At 41.8% G+C, this 24,118-nt stretch overlaps 1 protein-coding gene across 2 annotated transcripts in view; it reads right to left on the bottom strand.

Moving 5' to 3' along the window:
- Positions 1-20,440: 20,440 nt before the first annotated feature.
- DDX4 (DEAD-box helicase 4) overlaps positions 20,441-24,118 on the bottom strand; it is a 54,975-nt gene continuing 51,297 nt past the window's right edge. For both annotated transcript variants that reach the window (XM_056112142.1, XM_056112143.1), the window contains exons 18-20: positions 22,310-22,580; positions 21,854-21,964; positions 20,441-20,518 (exon numbers count right to left, since the gene is read on the bottom strand). In XM_056112142.1, coding sequence (XP_055968117.1) covers positions 20,441-20,518; positions 21,854-21,964; positions 22,310-22,580 — 460 coding nt within the window. The remainder of the gene's footprint in view (positions 20,519-21,853; positions 21,965-22,309; positions 22,581-24,118) is intronic.

Here is a 24,118-nt window from a genome sequence, read left to right on the forward strand (position 1 = left end):
GTATTGGGAAGCTACCCAGAGTATCTCGCCCGCACGGCAAAGCCTGGCAAGCTCCCTGTCGCGTATTCAATATGCCAAACACAGTAACAACAAAGTCTCACAATGGAGACGTTACTGGGCCCGCTCAAGAAAATCGATGAACAACGGGAGGACAGTGACAGTGACAGTAAAATATTGATAGTTTAAAGAAATAGACGCTATCAATGTTTCTCCAGTATAATCTATGGCAGGAAATATGTAAATTTTCTGGCCAAATTTACATATTTGTAAATTATGTACAAATACCAAAAATCACCAGAAATGAACCCTGAGTAAGGATTCACAACCCTGAGGAGTAAGCCCTGAGCATCTCTGAGTATGGCCCCAAAACCTGAAAAATAAAATGCTGCGGCTTTGAATAACTAAGCATTAAAAGGATGATTCTTAGAAATGGAGTTTCATGTTAATGAGATTTTATTTGAAATGTGTTCCGTGGAGACCTAGAATTAATTTTCCAATAGCACTGTTAATTCCATGCTGCGCTGAGAGACTCAGAATGGGCAATGATGTCTCTTAAGTCATCGATAGTGTCTTCTCCTTATTTTTTGTTTTCATTATTGGGGGCTCACCTGGCTGTGCTCAGGGCTTATTCCTGCTTCTGCACTCAGTGATAACCCCTGACAGGGCTCAAAGAACCATATCGGATGCTGGGAATCAGCCATGTGAAAGACGTGCTGTCCTACCTCTCCAGTCACTCTTTTATTTTTTATTTCTCTTTGCTTTGAGGCCACGCCCAACTGTGCTCAGGGCTTAATCCTAGGTCTTCAGGCCAAGCCTCATCCATGAAGGAAACTGGAAAAACCCAGGTATGCAAGACTTTGTGACTGAGAACACTGGGTTCAAGGGGAAGGGAGATCCTTCATCCATACTCCCCTCTCTCCACCCAGTCTCCAGTGAATCAGCAGTACGCCCATAAACTACCTCTGGCTGGCACCAGATAATCTCGTCACCAGCCACCATCCAGCTCGCAGGTCCTTCTCTCTCTCTGGGGTCACTCGCCATAACCATGCCACCAGATCCCATGACAGGCTGTTTCATTCGGGGCACCCTGGAGGGGAACAGGTGAGAACCCCTCCCTGCCCCAAGGGACGCGGCCCTAGCAGCCAAAAACCTCCAGAACCTAGCCACCACCATGCTCATGGCTGCACTTCACACACACTCTGCCAAGCCTCACCCATGAGTGACTCTATTCCTGAACCGTGCAGCCGCATTTGCAGCCATGCGATACGTCAAACCACACATCCTATCCATACTCCAATATTACCACACCACATTTGATAGGGTTCAAAGTAGGAGGCAACCAATCTTAGAGGGAAATATACATTTATTTTTACATATATGTATATATATATAAAGCACACAAGGCTCAACCTTTAACAACATGTTAGTGATCTCTTACAGAAGGGCTTAATGGCCCCTGAGTGAAATACAACAACCTCAACACTCTTTGCTCTAAATATATATTTTTTGTAGCATTTTCATTTTATGGGAGGATTTTCATAACAATAGCACTGTAGCACTGTCCTCCCATTCATTGATTTGCTCAAGCGGTCAATGTTTCCAGTAATGTCTCCGTTGTGAGACTTGCTATTACTGTGTTTGGCATATTAAATACATCACGGGTAGCTTAGGCTTTAACATGCGGGCAAGATACTCTTGGTAGCTTACCGGACTCTCCGAGGGGCGGAGGAATCGAACCTGGGTTGGCCGCATACAAGGCAAACGCCTTACCCGCTGTGCTATCACTCTGGCCCAACAAACAATACAGAATATATTATTTGGGTTCTGCTTTGGGGCAGGGATTGGGGTTCAAGATGTAAATATTTGAAATACTGTGGTGGGAAAGTGTAAAGGTGGTGGGATTGGTGTAATGAAATATTGTGAACTACTTTATAAAATAAAAAAAAATTTTTTAATCCTAAGTCTATGCTCATGGATCATTACTGGCAATGCTCAGGGGATCATATGAGGGAAGTGCCTTCCTTACTCTCTGCAGTATCTCTCTGGCTCAGATGATATCTTTTCTCTTTTAGGATATTAACCTATTACTGGCTGCAATTCTGAGTCAAAAGAGTGAAAACAAATCCCAGTGCAACATTTTATCATCTTAAATTACCCTTGTGTCCTCATTACCTATCTCACAATATCACAAGACCAATGCAAAAGTGATGGTGTGGCTCCCTCCCCCCTCACACAAACCACAGGGGGCCCTTTGGAAATTTTGTTTCCATTCAAGGCTAATTCTGGATGCTAAATTTTATCTGATTTTGTTTGTACAACATATGAAATTAGGTGATCTTCCTAGGTCTGACCTTTTTCATTCATCCATTTATACATTTACTCAATGAATATATTTTGATGCCCATGTTTGCCAGGCATTATGCACTGTGTGGGATTTGAGTTTTATTAGTTTGTTTTGGGGTGCATCCAAGCAGTGCTTGGCGATCAGCGGTCACTCCTACCAGTTTCAGTCCAGCTGTGCAGAGCATATGGCTCAGTGCTTGAGTACAGGGATTCAGTACCACTCAGGTCCAATGGTGCTAAAGGCTACAAGGGGACCACACCTATTGTTGCTCAGAGACAGTGCTCAGGGATTGAACTCAAATCTTCTGCTTGCTAAGCATGCCCTCCAGTCCCCTGGAGCTATCTATCTGGCCCCCAGAAGTGAGTTTTTAAAGAAGAGGCAAAAATGAGTAAGTTTCTAGCAACAGCACTTGGTTATAAACTCAAGAATTTGTACACACTAGCACAGGGAGGAAGGAAGCGAGCATCAAATTAATTTTCATTTCATCCTTCCAAATTCTTTACAGGTCTGTAAAAGTGAGCTTGTATTTTCATTTTTGTTAAGTAGAAAGGTTCCTGTTTGCTCCCAAATGTATACTTTAGGCTGCAAAAATATAATAATAATCATGATCACGACCATCCTGTTGTTCGGCAATTGCCTCAAACAGGCCCCAGTAATGTCTCCTTCGTCCTAGCCCTGAGATTTTTTTAAAAGTGCCATATTAAAGGCTCTTTCAGGGTTAGGAGAATGAGACCCGTCATTGTTACTGGTATTTGGCATATTGGGTACACCACGGGGAGTTTGCCAGACTCTGCTGTGTGGGCAGGTTACATTTGGTAGCCTGCCATTTTGTCAAAGTAAGAATGAGATAATAAGATGTTGTGCGGCTGCTTCCGGGAGCTGGGTTTCATAGTCTCTGGGTCTTGACGTTGATGGGATTACACGGCGCCAGGGGACCAGTTGGTGGGTGTGACCCCTGCCTACTGGAATATGGAGGATCTGGGTGGAGGATGCTCAGCCCCAATCCGAGTAAGCTTGGAGATCTCAGCCCCGGGACCTGCATGCCTTTGTTTCTCTGCCGGTACCTTCATGCGTGTGGAGAGTGGTCTCAGCATGCTCATCTTCCACCCAGATCCTCCATATTCCAGTAGGCAGGGGTCACACCCACCAACTGGCCCCCTGGCACTGTGTAATCCCATTAACGGCCAAGACCCAGAGACTATAAAACCCAACTCCCGGAAGAGAACAGCGCAGAGTCTCTTGCCCCCGTGCCTGGCTGTCCTCACTGGGGCCCCTTGGAAGGGAGTGGGTTGAGTTTTCCTCCCCGCCCCGACCAGGGCTCTGGCAGCCGAAGACCTCCAGAACCAGCCATAATAATAATAGTAGTAGTAATAATGAACTTATATTAACTTGGACATAAATTATTTAATTTGACCTATCACCAATAAAAACCTATTGCTTTCACAGGCTTAAAATAGTCAAATACTGCCAATTATAGTCTAATATATCCTAATCATAACCTTCCTTTTTCAGCTAGGAAATAGATTACTACCTTGGCTAAGATAAGATTAACAACAATCAGATAAAGTGACTCCATACAAAGACAATATTGAGAAGGCAAGTGAAACTAACAAAAACACAACCAAAAGGTGATAGTGAAAGACTGGAAGGCCTAATTCCTTTAGTTTATCTTGTCCTGATAAAAATCCTTATAGGATAGGTATTATCTTCTTTCAGAGATAAGAAATGAACCCAGTGATATTATATAACAAGTCCAACAATCACACAGTTGAAAGTGGCATAATTGTGATTCAAATCCAAGACTGCCTAGGTTCTCTCCACTAAAATCAAGGAGTTTTCAATAACTACCTCTTCTGTGGCCCTGACAAAAAAACATCAATACATGCACATTTTTCCTGCCTCTCCTAGGTCTGCTTTTATCTAACCTAGAGTTGCCATAATGATAAATACATTATAAATCCTTTTTCACAGGCTCTGACCCTCATGGTTTAAAATAGGAGCTGTCAAAGATGAAATTTTATGTAAATATCAACAAAGGGAAAAGGGGTACTAGAGTGAATTCTGCCCCATAATTTTACATACCCCAACAGAAAAGAAAGACAAGTCCATCATGGAATAGGAGGCCTTGTTTGCAAGAATATGGATTACCAGGATTACCAGACAATTCTGAGTGGAGCACTTACCTTCCTGCAGCAGGTGGAGGTGAGCAGATAGCAGTACCACAAAGTGAACGCTTCTTAGGGCTGAATTTCCCACAGCACCAGGAAGGACGGGGAACAGGACTGGGACAAATCCACAGAGACATGTGTGAATACGTCATTTCCGGCTGTCCAAACTTCTCCTTAGCTTTTAAGCCCTGCCCATGGTGGAGACTCACTTAGGCCGGGGAGAGGAGTGCATTATGGTAACAAAGCAAACATTAGCTTCGATGAGGACATTCAGCTTTACAGGAAAGGGCCATCGGAACCACTCAAAAGAATGAAGAAACTCCAAATTTTCTATTCAGTAAGTGCTTGCAAATGTGGTCATGGATAATATGCTGAATGTTGTTTAATTTTAAAAGAAGTAATTGTGTAATTATCTTTAAAGGAAAGAAAGTATTGGTAGGTAACTTGGAAAAGTTGTATTTCTCATTTGTGTCCAAAGGAATACATACTGAACAGAAAAGGAAAAGCCCAGCTAAGCTACTACTTTAGCACATTGTATAATTAATGTGATTATTAGTATGTGGTACTTCTACTATGTGTTAGGGATAGAACTTTTTTTTTTTATTGTTTTGGGGCCATTTCTGGGCTTACTCCTGGCTCTCTCTGTTTAAGGATCACTCCTGTAAGGGCGTGGAAGACCTTATGGTGCCAGGGACTGAACTGCAGGCAGTCTACATGCAAAGCAAGTGACTTACCCCCCCAACTCCCTCTTTGGCCCCTAAGAACTATTTTATTTTAATTGAATCACCGTGAGATATACAGGTTCATGATTGGGTTTCAGTCATACAATATTCCAACACCTGTCCCCTCACGGGTGTACATTTCACAACACCAATGTGCCGTTTCCCTCCGTCCTCAAACCTCCACCACAACATGCCTCTATGGCAGGCACTTTTCCCCTCCCTCTCTCCCTACCTCTCCCCCCCCTCTTCTGGCACTACATTTGCACGCACTATAGGTATTGAAAGGTTATCATCGTAAGGACTATTTTAAAAGAGAAGACTCTTATTTCACCTTAAGAGATAACATCTACCCATCACTTCCTGGGAGCAGTGACAAAATGGGGAAAGGAGGTGGATATTGGAGCAAACCCTGGGAATGACTCTATCATCTTAGAAAAAGGGAACATGAAGGGGGTGATGGCTACTAAAATGCCCACATGGAATTCTCCTTGCAAAAGAGCTAGAACATTCAAGTCTCAGAAAAGAAACTTGTCATATGACCTAAATCTCTCACCACCACCACCACCACCACTACCAAGGATCAATCAAATTGAAGGCTTCTTTGAGGCACCAGAAAGGGACATATATGTACATCCTCACTCACAAGTTCCTTATTGGCACAACTACCTACTCTAATATAATGTCAAACCCAAAATGAAAACTAAGGGTACTTCTGTGTGCATGTAGACACATGTACACTCACTGCTCACATTCCAGTCAAGTGACCAAAGGTGACACTCTGCTTTCAGATACACATGGGGCCTTCAAGGGTCTATTGAGTTTTATAATTTTGCTCACATTTCTGTACTTTACTGTTGATATTTTAAAATTTAAAATGGTCCTCAACAGTGCTAAAGGGATGCCCTGTGTTCTTGGGTGGGAAAAGGTTGAGGCACACCTCATTAAGAAAACATATGTAGCATGGAGTATGTCTGTAGAGAGCATGGTGAAGACAGGGGTGAGGACAGGCACACAGTGTATGTGTACAGAGGGGGATGGAAGACAGGTATGTAGCATGTGTGCAGAGGTGGGTGAGGGTAGGCATGGAGCATGTGTGCAGAGTGGAGTGAGTGGGTGATGAGGGAAGGCAAGGATCATGTGCACGGAGGAGGGTGAGGACAGGGGCAGTAGGAAAGAAATGGCTGGAGCAGACCTGAGTTTGCTACTAGAGAGAATGACAGAACACACATGCAGACAGAACAAGATTCAATCCCTGGAATACAGCCAGTACCACGGAGGCTGGAGAGGAAGTCATCCCTGAACCTTTCAATATACAGATCCCCTTGATATGTCTTGTACTTGGCACTGTGGAAACAAAATTGAGTGAGCAGAGGAAAGCTCTCCCCCACCCAAGGAAAGCTCCTAATTGGGAAAAATCTGTTAAAAGGTGCCATCAATCAAAGTGGCAAGTTTGTGAAAGAGGTGGATAAACACTACAGGAAATGGAAATGGGGAACCATTAGTTCTGCTGTAAGGAAAGTGGATCCCAGAATGTAACTAATAGACAGGGATATTTTAGCAGAATGTGGCATTTCAAAGTAAATGCACAAAACTATAAAATAACAGATATTACTGTAAGAGCCTGGCACTTAATAGATGAGGCCTAGAAATTATGCTGTGTAATCCTTAGCTGAACCTTTTGTAAAAGGTGGAAGAGTGGAACCTCAAAAGATATTCTCATCCAGAACTTCAAAATATGAGCATACTTGAAATACGGTCTACAGATGTAATTAAGAAAAGAATATCTAGAATAAAGGTCCTAAATCCAAGGACCAGCATCCTGACAAGATGAAGGGGAGGAGGGAAAAGAGGGAGGGGGGAGAGGGGGAGAGAGGGGGAAGAGAGAGAAAGAGAGAGAGAAAGAGAGAGAGACCACAGCAGCAGAAATCCAAGTGATGCTATAAATCAAGGAAACCCCAGGATTGTCAGAGCCCCAGAAACTAGGAGTGAGGTATTAGACATACTCCTTCTTGCAGTTTCCAGAAACACAGTAAAACCTGTAATAAATTGATAGGTGAAAACTAGTTAAATATACAAAAATTCAATATTTCTATTAGAGGCCCAGAGGAGCAAATATATGTCTAGGTCTAGGGACTATGAAAGCATTGGATCCAAATAATACAGTCTATGGCTTCATTATTTCTGCTGTGTTTATTTGATGCCAGCAATTTAGCCTTAGACAAGTTAAAACAAAAGAGATCACAGACTTAAACTGCAACTTAATATTTTTAAAAAATATTTTAAAATACTTTAAAAAATTTTTTTAAAAACGGTTTTACACAGATTTTTTTTAAAAAAAAGGGTTACACAGGTATTACATGCTGTCATATGAATGGACTAAAAGGCAGAAAGATGTTTGTGCAAATAGCAAGTATCTTGAAGAACACTAAGAATATAAATATCAACCAAGTTGGGAAGATCGTGCCTATCATGTCAGATTTATATGTATACATCTTGTTTTCAGAGTATGTTGCTGTGGTTTTCATTTTTTTTCTGCAAGAAACAATGAAATTAACTACAATAACTACAATAATGACCTTAACTACAATGAGACCTTTTTTGGTTTGTGGAAAAACATGTCTGAGTCGATGTTATAGAAAACTGAATTTAGATCTCAGCCTAGAATGAAGAAATGACAATAGCAGAAAACAAGACATTATTAGCAACAAGTCAGGTTATACACAAAATATTTTCTTGAGGCCATCAACGATCTAAAGTCCCAAGGCAATCAATTAACAAATTCTAAGAGAGAGGCACCTGTAAGAAGATGAATATGTTGACTGTTTCACCTTACACAAGCAGAGGAAAAATTTGCTGCTATACAAGCTGCAAGGAGATTGTAGGTCATGTATTCTTTTTTTTTTTTTTTTGAGTTATACCTAGTGATGCACAGGGGTTCCTCCTCACTCTGCACTGAGGAATGACTCCTGGCAGTGCTCAGGGGACCATATGGGATGCTGGGAATCAAACCTGAGTCAGCCGCGTGCAAGGCAAATGCACTACCTGCTGTGCTATCGCTCCAGCCACACCCCATCCCCACCCCATCCCCACCCCATTTTTTTGCTTTTTTGCTTGGTAGTGAATTTTTTTTCATTTTTTATAATTTTATTTATTGACTTGCGGTGAGAGTAGTTACAAAGCTTTTGGGTCTAAGTCTCGGTCATACAATGAAACACCCGTACCTTCACCAGTGCCCATTCTCCACCCCCAACAACCCCAGTATACCCCCATCCCACACCCTCCTCCTACCCGGGGCAGATGATTTTCACATTACTCTCTCTCTCCTTTGATCACATTCAGTATTTTCGACACCAGACCCACCATTATTATTTGAGATTTTACCCCAACACTCAGATCTGCTGAAAAGGTAACAGCAGACAATTTGTGTTCTATTGCTGGTTATGAATAACATATGATGTCGCGTGGCTGCAGTAGGGCCATGTGATTTTGAAATTCCGAAATTTTAACACTTAATTCTGGAGGGATTTCTGCCCAAAGCCATTGGGTTTTGAGATTTGCTCCTGAGTCTCTGGGATCATGGCCGTTGAGCACCTTGATCAGGAGCCAGAGAGGCCATTCGTGGGCGATGACTTGGGGTCTCGTTGGGACGGGGAGACCAGGACCAGTTCCACCCCCATCCTGTGAGGCCCAAAATGTCTCATCACGGCGGGCCCAGACCTGACTATCCACTGGCCTCTGGAGGATGACAGCCACCGAGCCGCCAGGGGAAAGCAGGTGGAGGGACAACACCCTTTCCCCCCTGGGGTGGCCTGGCAACAGTAACCTACTGCATGGTCCAGACACATTTCTGCCAAAAGCCACTGGGTTTCAAGATTTGTTTCTGAATCTCTGGGATCATGGCCACTGAGCAGCTTGATCAGGAGCCAGAGAGGCCATTCGTGGGTGATGACTTGGAGTCTCATTGGGGTGGGGAGGACAGGACCGGCTCCACCCCCATCCCGTGAGGCCCTGCATGTCTCATCACTGGAGGCCCAAACCTGACTGTCCAGTGGCCTCTGAAGGATGGCGGCCACTGGGGGGGAACAGGTCAAGGCACGAAACCTATTCCCATCTGGCTTGGCCCAGTACCCGTAACCTACTGCAGGGATCGGATGCATTTCTGCCAAAAGCCGCTGGGTTTCGAGATTTGTTTCTGAGTCTCTGGGATCATGGCCATTAAGCAGTTCAATCAAGAACCAGAGAGGCCATGCCTCCAATTACATAGCTGAGGCAGAGGTGGTTTGTGGGTGTATTTCTCACATACCTAACTTTTGGCCGTTTCCTTTCTTGGTAAACTTGGCCCCAAGTTTTTCGGGTCTGGCCAAAGGCACAGCAGAAATTCTGGGGTATCTGGAAGTCTGAAGGCGCCATCAGGCTGCTGATGCACTCGCCTCACAGGTACAGATTGATCTGCTGGCGGCACCATACCCCCAGGTAGTGAATTCTTAAGTCAAAAGAAGGCTGGTATCTGTTCCAAGTAGCTGGGGGGCCAGTCCCAAACAAGCCACTGGCCAGAGTCTTCCACTGGGTGTTCACTAGTGTTACATGCACTGGTCAAAGTATTCTGTCTGTTCCGCCTGGAATGACGCCAGCTGATGAGCACTGAGATGGACACACACCACTCCCAGAACAAAGGTGAGGAAACAATGGCTACCCAATAGAGACAGCAACAGGGCTGTGTGTCTAAATTAACAGGTGATTGATCCTGATAACATCCCAGAAACATGGGATACAACAGGTACCCAATCTGGCCTGATTTGAATTGCTCTCTGGACTCCTTATCTGTGGTCCTGAAGCCTTCTCCATAGAAGTTCTGAGGACCCTGGCTCCTAGAACCTCAGAAAAGGTCCTGCCCTCCCAGAAAAGGAACTCTGAGCCACAATGCTGTTTGTCAACTAGCTGTTTTTTGTTTTTAAATAAAATTTAATTTTTCCCATTCTGTTATTGTAACTTAATTTTAACTGTTTTCTACATCCATAATTGAAAAAATATTTTCCTATATGGTGAAGAAACACTTCATAACATTAACAGTGAAATTCCTTGAATTCAATACACAATTGTTATTACTGGGTAATAACAATTACTGGGCTGGAGCGATAGCACAGCGGGTAGGGCGTTCACCTTACAAGCGGCCAACATGGCCGACCCGAGTTCGATTCCTCCGCCCCTCTCGGAGAGCCCGGCAAGCTACTGAGAGTATTCGATATGCCAAACACAGTAACAACAAAGTCTCCAATGGAGACGTTACTGGGCCCGCTCGAGCAAATCGACGATCAACGGGAGGGCCTTTACCTTTACCATTAACAATTACTGGGAGAGCTGGGTCACATTCTGCTAGAAATGCTATCAAGTGATTCAGAAAACTGTGAAAACATGGATTCTAGTTGAATTTTTGCTAATAGAAGAGCTGAGCAAAGAGAGCTAGTAGCTACACAGAGTAACACATAAAGTATATAATCAATCACATAATGTATATTACACCACAATATAAAACTATCTAAGCTAGCATTTTCTGAGAAACATCTAAACCTGGCTTATAGGTTTCTAATTCTTCCAAATATCATTGGCAGCATGAGACTGTAATTGATCACTTGATCACTTGATTTCCCGTTAATCAGCGATTTGCTCGAGCGGGCGCCAGTAATGTCTCCATTTGTCCCTGTCGCGTGCTAGTGTAGCCCAATGGCGTCTGTTCGTTCTAGAAACACGAAGAGCTTCAAATTGATCGTTCATGATCTTGATGAAGTCTGACCATCTGGTAGGTGGGCGGCCACGTGGTCTTTTGACGTTCCATGGAATCGTCGGTAATGGCTCTAGTCCAGCGGTTGTCTCTAAATCTCATTACGTGACAAGCCCATCTGATTTCTGACACCTTGGCAAACAAGACAGCGTCCCTGATTCTTGATCTTCCATAGAGGTCGGAACTCCAGATTCTTTTTCTCATTTGAGTGAAACCTGATACTCCAAGCATAGCTCTTTCAATCCCTCTTTGGGAGACCTGAATAGCGTTCTCATCCTGTTTGCATAGGGCCCAGGTCTCTGAGGCATATGTTAATGCAGGAAGAACAGTGGAATCAAAGAGATGTGTGCAGAGCCAGAGGTTCTTTGTCCTCTTAGCTATTTCTTTGATGCTCTTGTAGGCGTTCCAAGACGCTCTCTTCCTCCTGTGCAGCTCAGGTGCCAGGTCATTTGTCATGTTGACTTCTCGACCTAGGTACACATAACTGTTGCATTCGGAGATGGTCGTTCTGCTGAGAGCTAATGGAGTGTCAGGAACGAGGTTGTTTCTCATAAACATTGTCTTCGTAAGATTCAGCTGTAGTCTGACCTTTCCACACTCACGGTCAAAGTCGGCCAGCATTTGTGCCACTTGGCTAATGTTTGGTGTTATTAAAACAATGTCATCAGCAAAGCGGAGGTGGTGTAGTTGCCAACCATCTATCTTCACTCCTTTTCCTTCCCATTGCAGTCGTCGCATGATGTTCTCGAGGGTGGCACTGAAGAGTTTCGGTGAAATGGTATCACCCTGCCGAACCCCTCTCTTGACATCAATGATTACTTCCTTGTAGAATGGTGAGATCCTGGTAGTGAATCTGTAATACAGCTCACAGAGGATCCTGATGTATTGAGTTTGAATGCCCTGATTGATTAGGGCTTCAATGACCGCTTCCGTCTCAACAGAATCAAAGGCCTTCTTTAAATCAATGAACGTTAGACAGAGCGGCATCTTGAACTCCCAAGAAACCTCAATGAGCTTGGTTATCATGTGGATATGGTCAATGGTGCTGAATCCTTTGCGGAACCCGGCTTGCTCGCATGGTTGTCCTTCATCTAGTGTTCTGCCAATCCTATTTAGGATGACTCGAATGAACAATTTGTAGATGACAGACAATAGGCAGATCAGGCGATAGTTGCCAATGTCGTGGATGTCTTACTTCTTGTACAGCAGTACAGTCCTGCTGGTTTTCCATTGGGACGGAACCTTGCATTCAGACAGGTAGCGAGTGAAGAGCCGAGCCAGCGTATTGATGAGTGCTGATGGCAGGTTGTTCAGGTGTTCAAGTCTGACCTTGTCTGGGCCAGGTGCTGTTCGTTTCTTTACCGACGAAATGGCGTATTGGATTTTGGAAGGGAGAACATTGGGAATCACATATCCATCCTGTGGAAATTGTATGTCAGCAGGTGGACATGGCTATTGAAGAGATCTGAGTAGAAGTCATGGATAATCTTCTCCATTGCCTTTCTGGAAGATGTGATAGATCCATCAGGATGTTGGAGGGCAGTCATCTTGGTCTTGTAGTTGGCAAAGGACAGGCGGGCATTATGAATACTTTTCCCGGCTTCTGCCACATCTACCAGCAGTTCTGCTCTTCTCTGAGATCTTCCTTGATCGCATCTCTGCACTGCTTTGCGAGCTTGGACGTTCACTTGCAGTTGCCTGAGGCATGCGCCAAACCACGTTGGTCAGGCAAAACCGTCGATTGAATATGATGTGGTCTATTTTGTTGTGGAACCGTCCACCTCCACTACCTCCACTACCCAGCCGCCGCCATGCTCCAGGACGCTTTCCGGACACTCTGGCCGAGACCCATGGATGACTGAAGCCCCACAGAACAAGATAAGCAGAACTCTGAGACCTTGGACTCCAGGCTCAATAGACTGGGGGACAGAGTTTCTCTGCTTTCTCTCACCAACCACAGGTGACGAAGTAATTAAAATCAGGAGCCCCACCCTACCCTGCCCTGTCTGCTCCCACCAACCGCCAGAGACCCAGGGATTGGACTGCGCATAGAAGACCCACCCTACCCCTACCGGTACCAGATAAATACCTCAACAGCAGACCTCCACTACCTCCACTACCCAGCCACTGACACACTCCAGGATGCTTTCCAGACCACTCGGCCGCTGAGCAGCTGCACGACACATTATAATACACTAAATACCCATCTTCCAGAATTGCCATACCATATTTCATAGGATTCAAATATGGTTTGAACCATGGGAACACCTACAAGGGCGATTAGAGGCCTCTATGATGGAGAAATTGAGAAGTTCTACATGGAGCTGGAGAAGTTCCATAAAGAAGACCACACCTTCTACAAGGTCATTGTGGGTGATTTTAATGCCAAGATAGGACCGAGAAGATCAGTCGAAGAACTCCACATTGGGACCCCTGGCCTAGAATGGAATGAACAGGGTGAGAGACTGTCTGAGTTCATCATGTCGACCAAGACCATCCATGATAACTCACAGTTCCAGAAGGCCAAATCTAAACGTTGAGACTGTAATTAGATTGATTAAAGTTTGTACACTAAAAAAAAAAAAAACCACAGAAAACAAAAAACCTCAAAGCAAGCTTTCTCTATATTGAAAATACATATAATTTAATCTAGAAATAACTTTTGACATGCTTTTCTATCCTTAGTAATCTTTTGTGTTTTATTTTAGGTTTTTGTTTGGGAGCCATACCTGGCACTGCTCAGGTCTTTCTCCTTGCTCTGTGCCCAGGCATTACTCCTAGTAATTCTTTGAGGACCGTATGTGATGCAAGGAATCCAACCAGGTGCTCTCTCTCCAGCCCATAAAATTTTTTAAATGATACAGTCATTTAAAAATCATTTTTACCACTCTACTGCTTTTTCTTATCTGTATTTTCCTTCCCTCTCCAAGAGCCCGCAAGCTACCAGGAGTATCCTGCCTGCACGGCAGAGCTTGGCAAGCTCCCCAGGGCGTATTTTTTATGCCAAAAACAGTAACGAGTCTCACAATGGAGACATTACTGGTGTCCAGTCAGGCAAATGGATGAACGGGAGAACAGTGCTACAGTACTACTGTGCTATTTTCTTTAGCACTTATAACACTGAAAAATACAATTTTTGGTTGTGAGTAGGTTATGTACGGGGCTGGGAGCGATAGCACAGTGGGTAGGGCATTTGCTTTGCACATGGCAGACCTGGGTTTGATTCCTCCACCCCTCTCGGAGAGCCCGGCAAGCTACTGAGAGTATCTCACCCACATGGCAGAGCCTGGCAAGCTGCCCGTAATGTATTTGATATGCCAAAAACAGAACAAGTCTCACAATTTGTTGTGAAATGTTACTGGTGCCTGTTCAAGCACAACGATGAACAATAGGATGACAGTGCTACAGTGCTATAGTGCTGTTATATATGAAATAATAGCACTGTAGCACTGTCCTTCAGTTGTTCATCTATTTGCTGGAGCAGGCCCAGTAACATCTCCATTGTGAGACTTATTGTTACTGTTTGGCATATCAAATACGTCACAGGTAGCTTGCCAGGCTTTGCTGTAATATGGAATAATACTATGCAAAAAGTTATTAAATAATTTATAAAGTACTAATTACTATGGGCTGGAGTGATAGCACAGCGGTAGGGCATTTGCCTTGCGCACAGCCAGCCTGGCTGAGCCGAGTTCAATTCCTCCACCCCTCTTGGAAAGCCCTGCATGCTACCAAGAGTATCTCGCCCGCACGGCAAAGCCTGGCAAGCTACCCGTGATGTATTCAATATGCAAAACACAGTAACAACAAGTCTCATGACGGAGACGTTACTGGACCCGCTTGAGCAAATCGATGAACAATGGGAGGACAGTGGACTAATTACTATTACTGTTATGTTCATAATTACTTTATGAGTATTCTAGTTACATAACTGGTTCCCAAAAAAGCTTACTCTTTATATTTTGCTTTTTCTATTAGGTGTTAGAATGTCAAAAAGTATTGATATTTATTACCTTTACAGTTACCACACCTCATCACCAAAGTACCCAAGACCCTCCCCACCAATGATCTAATTATCATGAGTCCACCTTATTATTTCTGCCATTTTGTAATTTTTGTGATACATGGTCAAATCTGTAACTGTTCAATACTGTCTAGTCCTTTATATATCACAGATGAATGAGATCATCAGATATTTGTTGTTCTCCCTCTGACTTACTTCACTTAGTATGATGCCCTACAGTTCCATTCAAGTTGCAGCAAGCGGCAAAATTTCATCCTTTCTTAAAGCTGCAAAGTATTGCATCTGTTTCTCATGAGCCGTTGACCCAAGGTCTGTCCTGTTGCGTTCTCTTCCCTTCTTTATGAGTGCTTCTCTTTAGCAGTTTCCTACATGGAAACTGGCTGCATCAGTGTGAGAAAGCTAGAAAGTGACTGACAAAGTGCGCAAAGTACTCATCTTCTCTCCTGTTAACTCACCTGTTTGTAACTAATAATCAATCAAGCAAATAACAGCAATCCAACTTTAAGGATAAACTATTTTAATAACTTCAGATGTCATCTTTCACTGAGATCCTCATCCACTGAATTCCAATTTTCTCCATCCTTTTACCATTTTAGGTGTACTATTCGCAAAACAGTGATTAGACAGACACGTAAGTAGGTGAGGAAATGGCCAAGAGGTATATGAAAAGGTAATCGGTATCACTAGTCATGAGGTAAAAAAAAAGATTAAAAAACAACAAATGACTAGAATTTATTGGCAATACACAGAAAACAGTACAATATCAGACAATGGTGAGGATATACCTCACAATATAAAGCATCCCAGGAGTGACCTGAAAACAACCTAGAAGCAAACCTAGATCAGAGTCAAGAATAGTTCCAGAACACTGCTGAGTGTGCTCCTCCCTAAAATAAAACCCAAAAGCAGTACACCCATCTTACCATATAGGAGCTTCTCGTACTATACATAAGGATTTTTGAATATTTTAAAGTATTTTGATTTTTATTGACAAACCTAAGGTCTGTTTTTATTGAGAATTTTCAATCCCTCACAACAACCCTCTCTCCCCAAAACTAAGATGAAAATGAGTTAAAATGAACATTCAAGACATTTTTTAAAATAACTGTTAAGTTTATATATTCAGAAAAAGAAGGGAAAGTTGATTTTAATTTCTAAATGGTTAAAGAGTCTGACAAACACAAGACTCTTAAACCCAGGGGAAAACCTAAGAGACAACACACAAACACACACACGTCTCACATAAAATCCCCCCCCACCCCCCAATTCCCATGCCGCCCATTTTGATGACAGGACCAACACTACATTATAGCTAAACAATGATAAAGGACTGTGGAATTTACCTGGATGCCAGCCTCACTGGACTTCAATTTCCAGTATGCCACGTCGCCTGAACACTAACCCTGTGATTCACTGTTATTTCTTCACAACATCTTTGGGGCACTATTGTCTCTACAATAGGATTTTAATCTGAGGGTGTGTCTGAATGTATTTGAGAGAGGCCCATAAAGCCTGTGAGGTGTTACAGTGATCAGAAAAATTTGGACCTGTAATTAAGAGATGGAGGAAGCCACAGCCACAGCCCTTCCCCCTCACCAGGAGGTGGTCAGCTCAATTGAGCTCAGGGACCCTTTCCCAGTCCAGCCCCCGAACTCTGTCATTCCTGCCAGTAGAGGGCAGTCTTGCCAGTTCTGGGCCAGCAGATCAAGACTGCCTTTAGATGTCTCCTGAAGCCCCCAGCCAGACAGAAACTGCACTCAGAACTGGGAGCTTCACAGGAGCCACAGCTACACAGTATAGCAACCTCTGTCCCTCGGTGAATAGGAAGGATAGTGCTCCTTTTCCCACTCCAGCACCTGGAATCTAATGCAAGTCTAATCTGGGTTGACTCTGGCAAGAGAATTTTGACATGGGGGAATCCAATGTGGATGGTGAGTCAAAAGCAGTTCCTGACCAGTACAGCACCACAACACTGGCCAGTAGCTATAATTTTAACTGGGCATTCAGAAGCTACTTTTTTTGAGGGCCACACCTGGAGGGTGTTAAGGGTTTACTTCTGGCTTTGCATTCAGGGATCATTTCTGGTGGGGCCCATAATGGCAGTGCCTTTAAGGACTAGACACTAGATAGGTATCCTATTTTCAATACATTAAAAAAGTTAGGAACATATAACAAAATGAAAAACTATCCTCCCTATTAGGAGAATAATAGAGAATTATGTAAACAGAACCAGCTGAAATGAAGGGAAAGGTGAGAGGATAGACCTCACTGATACTGCTGCTCAATTAGAAATTGACAACAATTCCCACTCTCTCCAAGACCCCAAGGATAACTGCAGTAGAAGTAGAGCATTCACCTGCATGTGAAGTCAGGGCCATGCTTGATCTTCACTTTATTCCTTCGTACAGCTACAGCTCCATATTAGTTTAGGCTAGAGCCTCTGATTCATTACAACTCTCATATGTGGAACTCAAAGATACACAGCAATATAGCAACTAAGATAGAGAGGCAATATATGGGTAAATGGACACACAGAGTTATGGGGTGGATGACAGGGAGAGGAGGGAGACAAGCACACTGATAATGTGTGTGATGTCAGAATAAAAATATACTTTTAAAGTTTTTTAAAATGCTAAATTGAGACTTCACTACTCATACTGCAACATGGCTCTTGAGCACAAGTAGGCTTTTATGAACAGAGTAAGAAAAATGGGGCAGACTGCTACATTTGAGTAACACTAGCATTCAGTGTACCTACAACTTAGAAACCGGAGATTCAAATCTACTGATGACAGGCAGAGAGATAAATACTGTAATTAGTAAAGTAAGTAAGGTAAGTAAAGGCCTTCCTGTTGATCATCAATTTGCTCGAGCAGGCCCAGTAACATCTCCATTGGAGACTTTGTTGTTACTGTGTCTGGCATATCGAATACGTCACAGGGAGCTTGCCAGGCTCTGCCGTGCGGGCGAAATACTCTCGGTAGCTTGCCGGGCTCTCCGAGAGGGGCGGAGGAATCAAACTTGGGTCGGCCACGTTGGCTGCGTGCAAGGCAAACGCCCCACCGCTGTGCTATTGCTCCAGCCTGTAATTAGATAATTTTATAGATTGAATATTGAGAATAATAGTAGTAAGAATATCAGAAAAATTAAGTGAAATTTTGGGAAAAATAAGATAGTTCTTGAAAATTTTAAGTACGATTACTTAAAAATAAAACATCTGAGAGATAGTACAGTTGGTAGAGGGTGCATGTGGCACACCTGGATTGGATCACCAGCACCCCCTTATAGTCCCGCCAGGAGTGATCCCTAAGTGCAGTCAGAAATAAGCCCTGTTGTGTTCACATTTTTGTATGTATGTATCAAGACTTAACCTCATTAGACCTTAAAAACTAGACTACCCTGAATTATTCTAATTTCCTTCTTCCATTTGAATTATTTATGAGAAACATTTTGAGATACACAATGCAATGCTTACAATATACTTTGTTACACATAATTGCATATTAAAATATATCATCCCAAGTGAATATAAAAAAAATAAGCCCTGAACACAGCTGGATATGACCCCAAAACCACAAAAAGATTTTTAAAAAATGAAACATCTGAGAGAGGGGCATGGGTATACAGGTCACAGGTACATGCCTCACATCAGAGAGCCCCCAGGCTCTATTCCAGCACTGCATGTCCCATGGCCCCCTGAGCACCACTGACTGCAGCTCTGGTGTCAATGCTGAAGTAGTCCCCATCCCCTTCCAAATTTATTGACAGGAATCTGAGAAAATTTTTTAAAAAATTTAAACAACCAAGAAAACTATGGCCAAGAAGCTCACTGAGAAAATATAAAAGGAAAGAGGCAGGAATAACCTACTGATGTTCTTTGTAAGCAAAACCTGAAGGAGAAAATTAAGACAAAGATATTACAAACAACAATGCAAACACCTTCATGCATTCAGCCTTCCCCAAAAGTGATACAAAGTACACGTTAAATATTTCCCATATTTTTATTAGCTGAACTTTTATTTGACTTGTTTCTTCCTTGCAAGTTTGTCTACCTGTATTCCTACATATCCACATAGAAAGAAGTACATCTTGATAAATCCACTGTAGGAACAGTAATATTTTTCTGTCTGCTGTTAACACTTTTTTATATAAGCAACTAACCCTTTGTGATCAGATATGTTCCTTGTTTCTTTCTTGACTTCCATCCATTCTTTGAACCTAGTCAAAGGGTTAACTATATTGATAGGTTTAATAATTTTATAATTCACATGGATTAATTTTGAATATGGCATAGAAGTAAGCATCTGACAGTTATTCTAACAACACTGGTTCATACACCTTTTCTTTTTATAAGCAATGCCTCACTTATTAACCAAATTCCTGTTAATTCTATATAATTATATTGGTGTATATATATATTTATGTTAGGAACATGTTGCCTTCAAACATTTTAAGTGAACAATAACATATACTCAAAACATCATTTTTCTCCCTAATATTTACATACCTGTTTAAAAAATGTCAATGTTTTGGTTCATTTACTTCTTACCTTCTAGACATAGTTCAGAAAAATATGGTGACTGAGAAAAAGACAGGGCTCCCTTTAATAGTATTAAAATATCAAAAAATGATGGCAAGAGTAAGCAGATTTTTTGCTGATAGTTTTGAGTTCAAAGAATAATTTTCATTATCACAACTGTATTAATATTTCACTTATGTAATGCTTTGTTCACTTCATTGTTTTCACAAGGAGCATCAGAATAAAATTTCCCCCAAAAAAGGAAAATTATGATGTAACCAAAAATTTCAAAGTGTTGTTAGAAAACTGCGGGGGGTAAATGTTTCAAGGAAGAACTGTATGTCATTAAAAATCAAGTATTTTTGTCATTACAGAGCTCACATTGTAACATTTAACCATTTTCATCATATATCTAGTGATAGATAATCAAAATCATCGAAGGTCTTTCACTGTATGCTTCATGAAAATCATATTATCACATTACAGTGGCACACTATTGCTTTAAATACTCCTTAAAAGTAAAAATGAGACCCAATTATTTTGAACCAAAAGTATATCCTATTGCTTGTTATAGGATCAATAAACACCATACTAACACTTAGCACTTAGACATGAAACATGTCTAAACCCCCTCAAGAATATGCTAGAAATAAACAAGACATTTAGAATGCTTTAATATTTCCAGTTAACACCATGTGTATCAGTAACTGCAATGTTGTAACATTTAGCATTTCACGTAACTAGTCAATTTTTTAAAGGGTGGGAATAAGAACAGAAGAACAGGAGATAGTAGAGTGTCATGTTTTATGCTTCTGTAAAAAAACACAAAAATCAAAACTATTTTCTTCTTTGTATCAAAACTGTACCACAAACTTGAAGATGCTTTAATCCCATGACTCATCATCTACAGGATTGGGAGTCTGTGATGAAGAAAATCCTCCTGTGTTCAAAGTGCTCTTACTCTGGAAAGTCTTTTTAAAAAAAAACAAAGAGAGAAACATACATTTCATTTTATGGTAGCTTTAAAGTTATACTACCTATAATAAGAGGTATTGGCTGTCTATTGTCTTTCCCTTAAAAATATAAATAACTTCATGCTATTAAATCAGATTCATCTGAAGAAAGACCTTATCTGGGAAATCTGAACTTTGCAAAATGTTTCAAAAAAGCTTTAAAAAAATTTGCAGGTACTTGGGGGACCAAGCAGTGCTGGACTAGAACCCAGGCATACTGCATACAAGTATACATACACTCGGACCACTTAACTATTTCTCCATCCCAAGAAACTGGAAAATTGTGGCAAACAGAAAATTTAAAGTTTGATACTTTAATGAAAAAGCACACAAATGACAGGGTAGATGAGCTCTTCAAAGCAGAATGCGGGGGACCAACTCCTGGCAGTGACACTCATTCAGTCACACCCAAACCCATTAGTGTTCAATCAGTTAACGGGGTCTGCCAGGGTAGTTGCAGGAGTAGGGTGGGAGTATTTTGGAATCACCAAGGTCATTACAGTGTGCTTGGAGAACCGTGTGATGCTAGGGAATCAAAATGGAAACTCTAGAGGACTACCTCCCAGTTGTTCAAACACAAATTTTTGTTTTGTTCTGGGGCCAGACCCAACGGTGCTCAGTGCTTGCACCTGACTCTGTGCCCAGGAATCACTCCTGAAGGGATCAGGGGTCCATGTGGAATATCAGGGATTGATCCTGGGTCTGCTATATGCTACCTGCTGTGCTCTCACTCCAGCCCCTCAAATGTAAAAGTTTAATGACTGGTATTCTATTTCTGTGTTGTCATATCAAAAGTGACATGTGCCACTCCAAAAGTCTTAAAGCATCCTAAAAGAAAGGAGGGAAGATCTCAAATTGGAATTTCAAATACCAGCAAATTTAGGAAAGAAGGTTGTTTAAATAGAAATACTAAAGTTGCTATCTAACCTTGTAAGTCCAAAATATATGTATATAATAAAATTTTAGAGATTGCTGGAGATATAGTGCATGAAGCAAGGTGCTTGTGGTGCACGCAAGCCAACCCCAGTTCAATTCTCGGCACCACATACAGTCCCTCAAGCACAGACAAGGGTTACTCCTGAGTAAATAACCAGGGATAGTTCCTGAGCACTGCTAGGTGTCATCCAACCACCTGTTGTCCCCTCCAAAGATTTTCAAAAATACATCTTCTAGACATGAGAATACTTGTTTAGAAAAAAATAATTAAACATTAATAGTTACCACACTATAGTAGGAAATTTTTAAGTTATGAAATCAGATTTTGAATGTTCACTTTCAGCTAACCTTTCGAGTATCAACTGATGCAAAAATGTTTCCTCTTGTACTACCACCGAAGCCAGGAGCATATGTACTAAAGGCAATTTCTTCCAACCATGCAGGAACATCCTGTTGAGCCTATTAAAAAAAAAGTAACTTTATATACAACATGTAAAAACTAAAGGTGTTATAACTGTAATGTGTGTGTGGGGGGGAATCAATAGTACGGCAAGTAGGGAGCTTGCCTTGCATGTCACTGACTAAGGCTGGATCCCCAGTACCCGCTAGGTTCCCCTAAGACTGTCAGAAATGATTCCTGAGCTCAGAGCAACGAGTAAGTCCTGAGAACCACTGGGTGTGGACCAAATAACCCCACCACCAAAACTGTTCATTGGAATAATTTGCTATTCCTGAATACACAATTGCCAGAAAATAGAATCTACTTTTAATTACAAAAAATATTAAGTTTTTAAAAAAACTTACATCCGACAGTACTTTCACTAGCGGCTGTGCTAAATGGCTATCTGATTCAGGATCGAAAAAAGAAATCGCTCTGCCAGTATTTCCACACCGACCAGTACGCCCAATTCGATGAACATACTCATCAATGGTAGAAGGAAGATCAAAATTGATAACATGCTGAACATTTTCAATATCTAGCCCCCTGGCAGCTACTGAAGTAGCAACAAGAACTGGGCACTTTCCACAGCGAAAATCCCCAAGAGCTTGTTCTCTCTCTCTCTGTTCCCGGTCACTGGGGAGGGGAAAAAAAGTATTAGGTCAACTTAAAAATATTAGAGAACCATTAAAGTTTAATGTATATCTGTCTTAATCACTTATTAAAACAAATATCTTACTAAACAAATATTACTAAAAACAACAGCATTTGACATTAAGGTCCTATTATAGTACAGGTAGTTTACTAATTCCTTTGAAGCTATTAATTTTATTTTTCATAATAGTATGAAGCTGGAACAACTATCCTCATTTACAGATGAGGTAAGAAAGCAAGCAAATATAAAGAGACAAAATAAATAGCATGACAAATATCATGGATGTTAGAAGAAATTCTAGAATAACTTCCATGGGTTGTAGTCCATAACTCTTCTGTCCATTTTTCCTTCCACTCTGTAGTATATTCTGCACTGGTACTTTTTTCCAGATAAATTTACACCTTACTGGTGCTATAACATCTCTGTGTATCCAATGATGCAAAACCGAGTGGGGGAGCCATATTTCATCCAGATCTATGTCCAAGAAGGCAGTATGTATGGACATGGTCTAACTGGAGTCTTAGGGGGGACATGGGGAGTACTCTCCCTCATTCAGACAAGACTTCAAATGCCTGAAGCTCTCACAGCTGCCTTAAGGCTCTGTGGGTTGTGCTCCACCTGCTGCTAGGAGTGAGCCCTGGATGCTCCCAGTCATGGTTATAGATTCACTGAACTTCAAAGCTGGGGCAGACATCAGAGAGCATCCAGTCCAAGGCCCTCCTTGCACAAATGGAAAACTGAAGCTCAGAGGAGTGAAATAATATGCCTTAAGTCATGAAGAAACAGTGCAAACCAAGCTCTAAGCAGAAAGCATGTATCTAACCATAGGCTGGAGATGTTGAAATACTGTTTGTTGAAATATTGTTGAAATCTCATTAATAATTTCTATTAATATTCTTGTGTCTAGTCTTTGAAAAATATACAACTTTCGGATTAGAATGTTTTCACCTATTAGTATTTTATACACCCTCATGGAGTGCTCAATAAAGTTATTTAAATAGAGCAAAGAGTTCAAAGGACTAAATATATGCTTTTCTTGTGGGATGCCTGGGTTCAATCCCTAGCACTACATGATCCCCTGAACACCACCACTGGAAGCAACCTTGAAGCACAGAACTGGGAGTAGTATCCTGAGCTCTGCTGGTGTGGAACAAAAATGACAAAAAAGAATTATAATATTACACTTTAAGCACTTAAATATCAACTACAAGTATTTATAGTTATAAAAAATACTTCACTTTAAGCTATTAAAATTTAGTTATTAAATCATTAATCTAATAATCAAATGAAATAATGCCAGGCATTAGAAGATTCTACTCAACAGAGTAAAACTTCTCAGGACCAGAGGGTCTGAGAAGTCTTAAGATCTTTTGAGAAAATGCCCTACTCATGATGAAAACTTTATGACAGACACTTTTTGCTTTTGGGGTCACACCCTGTGGTGTTTAGAGGACCATACGTGGTGACAGGATTCAAACCAATGTTGGAGCTGCAGTCGCATGCCAGACAAGCAGCTAAT

Source organism: Sorex fumeus, unplaced genomic scaffold (genome assembly GCF_029834395.1).
Source record: "Sorex fumeus unplaced genomic scaffold, SorFum_2.1 ptg000015l, whole genome shotgun sequence".
Taxonomy (NCBI): domain Eukaryota; kingdom Metazoa; phylum Chordata; class Mammalia; order Eulipotyphla; family Soricidae; genus Sorex; species Sorex fumeus.